Here is a 12,670-nt window from a genome sequence, read left to right on the forward strand (position 1 = left end):
TTTCTTCTGAAAATTGAAGGTTCAAATGTGTTACATTTACCCTTCATTTTTATTATAATTAGAACATTCCAAACAATAGATTTTTGACAATGAAACACATTTACTAAAATTTTCATTTCAATTCCCCAAATCATCACCTAAACATGAAACTTCTATATTTTCCTGCAAAATTGACAACTGTCAGAACAAACTCCGGAATAAAATGAAGCCAACAGGATCATTGTCAGAAACATGCATTAAATCCATTAATCCTATTTGTTAAGACACTAATCTTCTACTGCTTTTCTTCATTAGAAAGAAAAAGAACTATCGCAACAAAAGATCTGAACCGTCCGGTCGTGAATCAAACGGCTCCCGTTGAACATAGGTCAACGCTGTTCGATAGATTCTCGCTCCCAGTCCCACGTTCTGTACGAAGTGCAGGGTCCGCGTGTCCTTACGAAACTGCCCGAAACCAGTAGTAGGACAGAATAGTCATTTGGTATATTGTTTGAGGGCTTTATCGTCATCTTATGCTATGATTTTTTCAAAATCGAAACACAGGTTGCCTTACTTTGAACTGTGTGCCATTGACCGTTCGATCCATACATCGGACGGCATCCGAGAGCCAACATGGAAAAAAGGAGAGAGGGAAAGATTTGTGGCCATCCGATCCCTTCTCCATCACCATTTATATGATGCCCCCAACCGCAGGTCTCCGCCTCGAGCCCTTCGCTATCCTCTCTTTCTTAGAAGCCGATCTGATATCTGCATTCTCGCCGGTAAGCTCTCCATCTCACAAGCGATTCTTGCTTGCTGCAGATCGCTTCAAGGTCTTCGCTTCCCTGAGTCTTCTTCAAGGATCTTCCGATTTTACTCTGGTTTATTTTTCTCATTTGAAAACCGTAGCTCTTCAGTTGTTTCTCATGACTGTGGAGGGGCCTGTTTTGGTCCATGTTCTCGTTCTTGGATCTGAGCTTGTCTTATTCTTTTGAACTCGACATAATGAGTTTTGATTTTTAGGTGATGTTGGAATCGTTGTGGAACATTTCATGGATACATGTCCTGATATTGAGTATGGTCTATCTGATCTTTGGGATGCTATGGTTTTGTGTTATTTTTCCGAGTGTTTGGTATTTCGCGGGCAAGTTTAACTTGAACTGTTCTACATCTTACGAACATTTCTTTTCATTTTGAAGATAATTTCTAAGATCTTTATGCTTTTGTTTTTAGTCGAAACGTAGCGATTAAGTTCTCTCAGGTTTCTCGACAATGTACGGATATTGTGGTTTATTTGAGGGCTAATTTTTTGCTTCCTTGTGTTTTGATTTAGATAAAAATGAGAGAAATCCTCCACGTCCAGGGTGGTCAGTGCGGTAACCAGATCGGTTCCAAGTTCTGGGAAGTGGTCTGCGATGAGCACGGTATCGATCCCACGGGGCAGTATACTGGGACGTCAGACCTCCAACTGGAGCGCGTCAATGTGTACTATAACGAGGCCTCTTGTGGGAGGTACGTCCCCAGGGCAGTGCTCATGGATCTGGAGCCCGGCACCATGGATAGCGTTCGAACGGGGCCCTATGGCCAGATCTTCCGCCCTGATAACTTTGTCTTTGGTCAGTCTGGTGCTGGAAACAATTGGGCTAAGGGTCACTACACTGAGGGAGCTGAGCTCATCGACTCAGTTCTTGATGTGGTCAGGAAGGAGGCAGAGAACTGTGACTGTCTTCAGGGTATATTTGACATCTCCTTATTATGTTGGTTTAGTTCCTTTATCTTCCATGTTGATGTCTCCTTGTTCTGGTATTATCTTATGTAGTGAGACGAGTTGGTGTTGACACTTTCTAGAGAATCGTTTCATTATTCACTTTATGGGCTAAACTTGATTGTCATATATGAATTTTGATTTTTTAAAAATTTGATTTTCTTGAAGTAATGGTGAGTCTAATTTTTGTCTATTATTTTGCTCCTGAAATTTATATTCGTTATATTCCATGTCTGATTTGCCTTTATGTTACTGTATTGACGGGTTTATGCATGTGATGTTTGAAGATCTGAGATTCTTATAGTTGCCTGCGTGGTCTTAATTTTGAAAGAAATCTTAGCTGTGAAAAAAGATCAGGATGAACTAAGCAGTTTTACCACCAAAAACTTCCATTTCATTGTAAAAAATGCATTTGGACACAAAAAATCCATGTAAGTTCATGGAGTTGTTGATCGACGTTTGAGATTCTTGTGTTTGTTAATCTTGGTTTGATATTTTAATTGTGGTTTTGTTTTCATGATCTTATTTGTTCAGCAGTTATATCAGTTTGAATGTGCTTCACCTTATGCTGTTTAGATATGTTTCCATGTTATTTTCTCAGGCTTTCAAGTGTGTCACTCTCTTGGTGGAGGAACTGGCTCTGGAATGGGAACACTTCTGATATCAAAGATCAGGGAGGAGTACCCGGATCGGATGTTGCTCACCTTCTCTGTTTTCCCTTCCCCCAAGGTTTCTGACACGGTTGTCGAACCATACAATGCAACCCTGTCTGTCCACCAATTAGTTGAGAATGCAGATGAATGCATGGTGCTGGACAATGAGGCCCTTTATGATATCTGCTTCCGAACTCTCAAGCTAACCACACCCAGCTGTAAGTCAACCAACTTAATGGATCTTTATTCTTGTTGGTGACTTATGATTCCATTTGGTACTAAACATTGGTAGCCAAAAATTGAATTTTGGCTATAATTGATAATCAAATCAGGGCATTTTATTGAATCATATTTTCTTTACTGTTTGATATGACAAAAAACAAAGGCATAATATCTGTTAAATATAGTTAAATATAGTTCCTAGTGATACAAGGAGCATGTTATTTTCCACATTTTTGCATTAATCGTTGGACATATTCAGTCAGTCGCATGAACTTTTTCACTAGGTACTTCTGGTTTATGATAGTTTTGACATGACAGTCACTACGACTGGTTTTTTGCTTGAGCTTTGTGGAGTTTTACATTTATTCTGCTCAGTTTTTTGTTGGATTTTCCATGGGAGAGAAGGAATTGTACAAAAGAAATTTGAAAAGAATGGCAAAATGAAATGAATTCCTGGCCAAAAGCACATCTTTTGTTTTCTAAATTAACATAGCTTAATGAAATTACAATCATTATTATGTTTTCGGTCTCTGAGTACGTTTTCAACTTGACATTACTTTCTCTTGCGTATTTGAGTCAGTTACTAGTTCGACAGCAAATATTGTGATGCTCCTTATTTGTGGCAACTCTTTGTGCTTGTTATGTTTGTCTTTGATTTTGTTGCTTGTCTTTGTGTTTTTTTCTTTGGCACTAAGCTGACACATGGATGGCTGTCATCAGTTGGGGATCTGAACCATTTGATATCTGCAACCATGAGTGGTGTCACATGCTGCCTCCGGTTCCCTGGTCAACTGAATTCTGACCTCCGAAAATTGGCTGTGAATCTGATCCCCTTCCCTCGCCTCCATTTCTTTATGGTTGGTTTTGCGCCGTTGACCTCAAGAGGATCACAGCAGTATCGTGCGCTGACCGTCCCTGAGTTAACCCAGCAGATGTGGGATGCTAAGAACATGATGTGTGCTGCTGATCCTCGCCATGGTCGCTACCTCACAGCCTCTGCGATGTTCAGAGGCAAGATGAGCACTAAAGAAGTTGATGAGCAGATGATCAATGTCCAGAACAAGAACTCATCTTACTTTGTTGAATGGATTCCTAATAATGTGAAGTCCAGTGTTTGTGACATACCACCCAGGGGTCTCTCTATGGCATCCACCTTCATTGGGAATTCTACGTCAATCCAAGAGATGTTCAGGAGGGTGAGCGAGCAGTTTACTGCAATGTTTAGGAGAAAGGCTTTCTTGCACTGGTACACCGGCGAGGGCATGGACGAGATGGAATTCACTGAGGCTGAGAGCAACATGAATGATCTTGTTTCAGAGTACCAGCAGTATCAAGATGCCACTGCTGATGAAGAAGAATATTATGAGGACGAGGAAGAGGAGGTGCCACAGGAGATGTGAGTAGTCTGAAGTAGTGGCTGTGGTTATTTTACAGTATTTCTCTTGGTATTCTGCTAAGGTGGAAGTAGTTTATTCCCTTGCCTCTAGGACTCTCTGTTATTTAAATATCTGTAGTATCAGTATAAACTGAAGCGGCTCTATGATGACGTATTGCTCAATTTGCTTATGCAGTGGTCATGTAAGGGTTGTTGGATTTACTACTTAGGAATGTCTGTACTTTCATGTTTATGTTAATGGCATGATTATGAATGCCCGGGCATTAATCTATGGGTGGTGATCGTTCAAAATCATTTTTAACAGAAGTCGTAGTTTCGCTCGTTATTTTTTTGAGTCTTCTATGGATTTTCCTTTACCCTTTTTTTCACACATCCAGTCTTTTTCTTTTGACGTGTCCATAATTTTATTAACAATTATTTTTCATTTTATCCCCAATTAGCCGTAGTTGATATAATATGTCCATATTTCTTATATTCATAATATAATTTTTTAGTAAGGAGATTATTATTTGTAACTTTTTTTATTGTTTATAATTTTATTTTAAATTTTAAAATTATTTTTATGAATGGATATAAATATTTTTTTTTTCTTTTTTATCCGATCTATCAGTTGTACACAATCTGGTAATAACCACGATTCTAATCGTACATTAGCGTTATGTAGCACATCCACTTCATTTGAGTCTCCCGTGCGGGCAACACGCGGAGCTCTTACAGAATTAGCTACCATATTGCAATAGTGGTAAAAGCTAGCGAAATACAGCGACCGAGCGGAAACCGGTACACGTTACGGTTGGGTCCGTTTAAGCTGGAACAGAATGTTGCGTCGCCACGATGTTGCTACTTGGATCACGTTATTATAAGCTGCCAAATGCTCTGTGGCGTCGGCCCGACTCAAAGATGAGGGAGGATCAGAGGAAGCGGAGCCCCCACGACATCGACGAGCGCGAGTTCCGACGCCTTCTCGACCTCCTTCCCGTCGTCCTGATCTCGAAACCACCGCGTAATCTTCTTCTTTTTTATGTCTGATTTCGATTGCGTTCTTGAATTATTGAATGATGTCCTTTCTTTCTTCCGTGGGTTTTTCGACATGTTCCATCTGTGAAATCGATCAATGATTTCTTCGCTTCGATATAGCATTTGTTCCCCGATCATATTTCCTTTTTTTCCTCCTTGTTTGTTCTATATCTCGACTTAAATTTTGCGTTACCTTAGGTTTTATTTTAGATGAATTTAGGGTGACTCTGTTTCCTCATGGCTGTTCCCTGGGCATTGGGTGATGTATGGTGTCTTTGATGCGGTGATGATTTGTAGTTAGCTCACCAGCCAGGTCTAGTGGCATGAAAGACATGTAATTATAATGTGCAAGATTGATGGATAGGGCGAATATTTGAGTTGATCTGGGACTTTGTGGAGATAAAGGCAATAATCAAATGTTCTTTGTACAATTTTGGAGTAACAATTGGAATGATAATGTTATACTCAATGATGGTTGTCAAATGATTCAAGAATTGCAGATATACTCAAGACAAAGCCATTACTATTCCTTCTTCTAATTTGTACCTAAATGATTGGTGCACAAGAGTTGCTGTAGGAGCCTAAATTGGAACAGGCTTGCACTGGTTTGTGAATTTGGCACTAGGAAAATTGCTTTCGGAATATGCGGGGAGAAAAAAGAACTTTCTGCTTCAAATCTCTAGAATCTTGGCAAGGCCTCCTCGCTTGTTTCGGTTGAAATCTGAGGAATCTTGTGATTTTATCTGGTTACTTGTCGATCTGTTGCAGGAGTCCCTGTACATGACACATTAGGTCTTAGTGAGTTGCTAGAAACATGGAATGTTGCATGTTAGAGAGGTTCGGTAGTATTTGTTTCATGTATTATAGTTCCGCAACTAAAAATATTAGCTTATCCTCTATAGAAGTGAAATATTTGAGCACATAAATATGATGTTGAGAATTTTTTTACTCTGAGGTTTAGCTACAAAGCCAATGTGCATTTGCCAATAACATGGGAATGAATGGTTCACTGGCATCCAGATCATTAGCTTATCCAAAACGATCAATGTTATTCTAGAAGTGCTTGTTTTTGTTAGTCGAAAAGTGCTTCAATTTTATACGAACCGATCAATTTTGTTGACCGATGTACATGATTGAGAAGTAATTGTAACATCAATTATATTGATATTCTGGAATTACATAACAGAAGGGAAAAGAGAATTTCTGGAATCAAGTGGTTGAGAAAGATGGTTTAGCAGAAACTGCAACTGATGGTAAAGCCACTATAAACTGAGAAACTTACTATTATGTATTTTAAGGTAAGATGTAAGATGTCTGTTACAATATCAGTATATCCTTGTTATCTGCCGTTAAACTGATCATCTCTTGAGCCCTGTTTGACTTCTGAAGAAGAAATCCCATGGACGCAGGACATGGTTTAAGAGTGGAGATGGAAGCTAGACTCTGAAGTATTTTTTTTTTTAGTCAGAATTCACTATTCCAGGAATATTGAGACTACTGTGGAAGTGACCTATCAAAGTTGTAAATCCCAAAATTCCAAATGTTGGGATTACATATGACCTGGGCGGTCATTTCCTTACCACATCTTGTCATCCTGGTATGATTCTGCACAAAAGTTCATCAATATTTATCCTCAACTATATGGATTTGCCACGAAGTTGTAATCTTCTGAAGACCAGTATGATTTTGGTAGTTGTTGTGTCTAATACCAATAATGCTTGGATTCGGAGAACACAATGTAGGAGTCAATCCATTTTTTAGGCCTTGATCCACTCGAATGAAGAAATCATCTACAGGGTGTCAAGTGCTGGTTTGGGTAATGCATCAATCTTGAATCGTTCATGGGCTTTGTTTGGAGGACACTTCTGTCGTAAAAAGCCTGATCCCAAAACATGTTTGCACGTCTCAGTGGACCTGCTCGGCTTGCCATAGGGTGGAGCTTGTCACAGCCAATAAGTAACCTAACGTACGAAACCAGAACAAAATCTTGTCTTTTGGTGACACTAATCTTTGCACAGCATCAGAAACAAAATATAAGATGTGTGATTACTGATTAAATAGGGCCAATTGAGTTTACCATGCGCAAAAGATGTCTGTTAATGCAACATGACAGAAAAAGCCTTGTCATTATTTGATCTTTATTGGTACAATCATTGTTCAACAAATTGTATGTTGAGTTCCATCAGATCTTATCTGAGAGCAGACATTTTCTTAAGGTTTTCCAGCAGTAAGTGCTATCTCGAGTCAGATGTTTCCGAGATATGCACATGTTTCTAGTGCTTGGATCACATATATATATAATGGATGCTTGTCGTATGTCATTTATGGTGTAGCAGTCTAGCAGTAGAGATGACTCGAGTTCAGTGATAACCCGTTTCAACCAAGCAAACAACAGAGACAACAAAGTAATTTACGAAAACCAAGCCCAGACTTGGGCAGAAAGTTTGGCATCTCTCTTTCTCTCTCATTCTTATATATATATATATATATATATATATATAGCTCGCGGCTGGGCAGCTCTCCCCAGGACAAAAAAAAGGCTCTGAATTCAGAATCCAAAGAACCTTCCAACAACAAAACTGCCATATTTAATTATAGCTGGCACCATCACCCATGCAGTTTGACTCTCAATGCGACCTTGACCAAAAGTGTAACATGTTTGCAGACTTCAAGGTATCCCACAAGCCAAACCCGTATATTAATTTCCTTGTGTCCAAGGGTTTGTAGTTTCCATCCTCACCAAGCTTCCTTTTCGCTTGTCCTCTACAAGAGTCAGACAGGAGCAGCATGAGCGTAGTTTAGAAGGATGGGTTTAAGGAAGGACATCATCTTCTCTTTAATCCTGTTGATGTTGCTGCAGTTGGTGACCTGTAGCTCATATGCTGATCGGTTCAATAGGTCCAGGAGACTGAGAGGTGGGTTTGGCTTCGCTAACTCGAGTCCTGTTCAACACAATGCAAGCTTCGGAGGAGAGACACAGAAAGGAGCAGATGGAGCTGTTGATGATGAGAAGAGGATGGTGTACACAGGACCCAATCCTCTGCACAACAAATAGAAAAATGGTCACAGCTTTTTCTTTCTTTTCTCTAAACTTTGTGGTTCATGTTAATTTTTTCCCTTTACTTTTTGTAGTATCTGCAGTGATGTTAGACTGGTAATTCAACCGTTGTTTGTGATGTAGATGCAAGTATTTCATGATTCTTAATCTGCCTCAATAGAATGACACAGAAACATATATCTGCAAATACGATATTTTTTATCTGATGTGGGAATGATGTGCGTCCCCTAAGATTTTTTTTTTTCTTTTCAAATTTTCAGCTTTGGTTTCTTTTGATACAAAGTTCCTACTTAAGGAGACAAGACAGCAGAAGGGAACGCAGTGCTAGTTAAACCTTCAAGTTTCTTGATAATATTGGTGTTATATTAGCTCCACGCTCTGTTCGTATTGTGTTCATGTCAACTATAACACAGTGGAAGCACAGTCCTTTCTATCTTCAGTTGTTGTCTAAACTGTTCTAAGCTTTTCTTCTTCTTCTTCTTTCTTCTTCTTGTGCCGGAGTAAAAGGCAAGATACCATTTCCCCCTTTGTTTTTCCGCTTTTGCTTTATTGTAACCCTGCCCTATATACATCTATACTGCAGGTAAATGTTTGAGATCACAGTTAGATTATTGGCAGCCAAGTGAGCGTTATTACTGCTGACCGAAATGGTTAAAGTTGATGGAGATCGTCTCAGTCACACACATGATGAGATTCAACCATATGATCGGTAGAGTTGATCTCAACCTGTCCCCCCTTGCCGTGGTTATTGTCCTTTTTATATCTGCGCCGGTTCTCTTCTCTATTACCCTGACGTGAGGACATAGTGTATTATAATAACTCGAAACTTGCTGAACTTTGTACACACTGCTCTGGTTTTATCACAGCAGAGGGATCATCCACAGATTAACAGCTTCTAGTTTCTTGCAGAGAAGACATGAAATCTGCCTGCCCCCGAGAAGCGATCTTAAATCGGGAAGAAGCTTTGGGCATTAGTTTCGGAAAACATTATTCTGTGACAAACGTAATTTGCACAAGAGACAGGTAGAAGAGCCCACAGGTACTTGTGACCAGTCGGTACGTGATTACATGCTCAAGCAGACGATGGATGGCAGAGAAAGGGCGTCCAAAAGGCTGCTTTACGGTTCCATCCTGTAAGGTCAGGGTGATGCTTCCAACACAGTAGATGAGACAGTTTTGAAAAGGAGGGAGGCAATTAAAAGACTGTCTTTGGCGATGCACGGCTGAGGGTGGAGACATGTAGATGAGGCAGGGAGTGAGTACCCTTGGTAGGATGTACAACCTACTAAGAGCACAATAAATGCGCTCAGCGGAGGCTACCGAGAAGCGAGAGCAGCTCCGGACACAGAAAACAATCCCCAAGAAAATCTATACTTGTTAACAGATCTGACAAGTCTCGTCATAGTGAATACTTCAAAAGTCTGCCTTTCTTGTAACATTTTCTGCTCTACATTTATTGCTCTCTCTGTCTCTGTACATCTATCTGTACATCTCTACAGATATCTCCTCCTTCGGAGACAAAACACCGGAGATTAGCACATACATGTCCTCTATTTATGGTTCCCCCAACTATGCTTGTGAGTGTGGAAGTAAAGTCTTGTCCTTTTGTGTGGCCACATTGTCAACGCTTAATTTGGTATTGATTTATAATCCTCTCTCTGTGTTCTCGTCCAAGCTTGCATATGACTCTGCCATAGGGATCTGCATCGACCAATGTGGGTGGGGATCAGAGATGTAAGATCCCTTTTTTTTATATATATAGATATTATCACTAGTATGTCGTTTATCAAAAACTCTAAACATAATAAATATTTTTTCATAATCTAATTACTATCTATCCAATGATATGTGATTTTCACGTGGGAGTGCATTTGTTAATGGATTATTACTTTAAATATTATAACAAGAAATAGATGCGAATAACCTCTTTTTTTTAAATAAGAGGGAAGAGGGAGAGGACAAAATTAATTAATTTCGTCGATAATCAATCTGTTTGCATAGTCAAGGAAATAAAAATTCTATAATGATTTTTATTTTCTTGCTCAGGAGATGAATGAAACAAATAAAGCACAAATCTAATACGAGATTCTTATTTTAGTAAAAAGAGAAAAAAAAAAAAAACTGATGATTACAGAAAATCCAAACGAGGAGGGAATGAGAGAGTGCACGAACAGTGAAAAACGTAGCGGGGAACGACTCTGGAAAAGCCCAAATGCAGTTCTTGGAATTCACCCAACATCATCGACCGATATTATTGCTATGAATCCCCGCATCCGTTCTTCTCCTTGAAACCCTCTTCTTTCGTTGTTGTGCTTCTGCAATGCAATGCAATGCTGTGGTTACCGCCCGACGATCCGAAGAAGGACTCTCGGATTCTCGCTCGCTTCGCCATCGATGAACACAACAAGAAGGAGGTATAAGTTATTTTATTATTTGGAAATTATGTTCTTTTTCCCTTGTTATCTATCATCCAGCTACAAAATTATCGGTTTCTGATCGTTCGATCAAATGTTTGTTTGTTGAGCTTGATTTTTCGGTTCTGCCTCGTCCAATTGGTCGTTCTGGGTTTTAATCTGCTTACGCAATTTTCAGTTGCACCATTTGTAATAAGTTGCCTTTTCTAATAAGTACTTTTATAAAATAAAAAAATACTATTTGTTGTTGCCTTTGATGCCGTCGATCGGGAGTTGGCATGACTTGGTCTCGACCCGAAGGCGTGAAGTCGTCTGAGTGGCTCTCACGATAGTCTAGAGGAGTGGTGCTACGGAGGTGAGGTGACCGAAGTTGGTCTTCGGGTATCTGAGGAGGCTAAGCCAATGTAGGTTTTGATCTCCTATCCTGTATAAAGGTCGATGTCAAGAGGGATTTTTCACTCCGACCCATCTAACACATAAGTTAGCTTTGTAGAATAGTCGAGGTAAGAAGGTTTTCTATGTGAGAAGTCCGACCCCAAGTTGGCTTTTATACATGGGTAATCTAGCTTTGTAGAATAGTCGAGGTAAGAAGGTTTTCTATACGAGAAGTCCGACCCCAAGTTGGCTTTTATACATGGGTAATCTAGCTTTGTAGAATAGTCGAGGTAAGAAGGTTTTCTATGTGAGAAGTCCGACCCCAAGTTGGCTTTTATACATGGGTAATCTAGCTTTGTAGAATAGTCGAGATAAGAAGGTTTTCTATGTGAGAAGTCCGACCCCAAGTTGGCTTTTATACATGGGTAATCGTGAAGACCATTTATGACTGATACAATGTCTTCCTCTTATCGTTTGCTCACTTGGATGATTGGCCCGAATGGCCCCCTATGATATGTCACCAAGGGAGAAGTTGATCTCATCGACCACTCGAGGACCATTGCCCTCAGTGATCGATAAGATCAGCTCGAATGGCTTCTTGTGGATGATTATTCACCGGAGGCGACAAGCCGTTACTTCTCCCATGTTATAGTTGAGTGGGGAGATGATCTAGCCTTCGTTCTCCGTATCAACTCCTATGTGACGGTACAAGTTATGATTAGCGTCAAAATATTCTTTATCATTATTTATTTCTACTATTATAGATAATCTCTTACTATTTATACTCTTAAAAAATAATAAAAATATTGCCCATGGATGCAATCGGTGTAGTGGTGGTTGATCTCACGTAAAACATCTTGTGTTATAGAGTTCGATCTTCTACCTCGCAGAATGCGCTTCTGGAGTCCTTCATCACCTGATGGTACAAGTTATCGACGCAGGAAATGAGAAGTTGTACGAGGCCAATGTGTGGCGCAAGCCATGGATGGGCATTACAGAGCTTCAGGAGTTCAAGCATGTGGACCACTCTGGTAATGAATGTGGTGACCAAATAAATCTCTTGTAAGTAGTCATCTGGTTTGTGTTGAAGTACCTATTGGAGTTACCCTGACACGAATTTTGTGACCATACAATTCCATACTTTGATGATTGAAGAGACATCTGAATTGGTTAGTGCATTGTTGCTATTGGTCTAATCTATTTCTATTCGATGTTCTATGCTTTTGTTCTTGCTTAGATATAATTCCATACCCTTGTGATATATATGGTATGAGTTTGCCCACCTTACATGTCATATTTCTTGGTCAAACCATTGTAAGAATGGCTCCATATAATAGCGTACAGTTCCTGTAGACGATCTGGAGGTCAAAGAAGCAGCAAACACCGTCATGCGGTTGCTCCAGTCGTTCACTAGCACAATATAATATACCCTCGTAAACTGATGGAGATCCTTCATCCAAGAGCAGAGGTTAGGCTTCTCGTCGTCAGTGATATCGTGCTACTTTATATTATGAATCGTGTTTCAGTTGTTCTTGTTAACGTAGGGTTTTCGATTCACAGGTGATCGAAGAAGAAACTGCGAACATTAGCTACGCCATTAACGTAAGGCGTGGAATCGAGTACAGGTTTGCGATGCACAGATTACTCGACGGTGCTTTTCATGTGTATTGGATGGAGTGGCCTCATCGCCACTAGTGGTATTTTCTTCAACTAATACAAAGTAAATGTCATCCGTATCTGTGTTTGTAAAGCATGCTGCTTTACTGGGAGTTTTGACTGTAGCACCCACTC

The 12,670-nt window shown here is 39.9% G+C and overlaps 1 protein-coding gene across 2 annotated transcripts; it reads left to right on the plus strand.

Moving 5' to 3' along the window:
• The first annotated feature begins 634 nt into the window (after nucleotides 1–634).
• LOC135614552 (tubulin beta-1 chain-like) lies at nucleotides 635–4,286 on the plus strand. Of its 2 annotated transcripts, none has more exons than XM_065112039.1 (4): nucleotides 635–761; nucleotides 1,313–1,712; nucleotides 2,346–2,615; nucleotides 3,340–4,286. In XM_065112039.1, exons 1-4 carry the CDS (start codon nucleotides 675–677, stop codon nucleotides 4,017–4,019), a joined length of 1,437 nt encoding a protein of 478 aa, XP_064968111.1. In that variant the 5' UTR covers nucleotides 635–674; the 3' UTR covers nucleotides 4,020–4,286. The 2 variants fall into 2 exon arrangements, with proteins under 2 accessions (XP_064968111.1, XP_064968112.1); XM_065112040.1 differs by having other exon boundaries at nucleotides 741–812.
• The last annotated feature ends 8,384 nt before the right edge of the window (nucleotides 4,287–12,670 follow it).

This window comes from Musa acuminata, chromosome BXJ2-6, assembly GCF_036884655.1.
Source record: "Musa acuminata AAA Group cultivar baxijiao chromosome BXJ2-6, Cavendish_Baxijiao_AAA, whole genome shotgun sequence".
Classification (NCBI taxonomy): Eukaryota; Viridiplantae; Streptophyta; class Magnoliopsida; order Zingiberales; family Musaceae; genus Musa; species Musa acuminata.

Coding starts and splice junctions, on each gene's coding strand:
- LOC135614552 (XM_065112039.1), top strand. CDS start 675: ATGATGCCCCCAACCGCAGGTCTCCGCCTCGAGCCCTTCGCTATCCTC. Junction 762..1,312: donor TGATATCTGCATTCTCGCCG/GTAAGCTCTCCA, acceptor GTTTTGATTTAG/ATAAAAATGAGAGAAATCCT. Junction 2,616..3,339: donor CAAGCTAACCACACCCAGCT/GTAAGTCAACCA, acceptor GGCTGTCATCAG/TTGGGGATCTGAACCATTTG.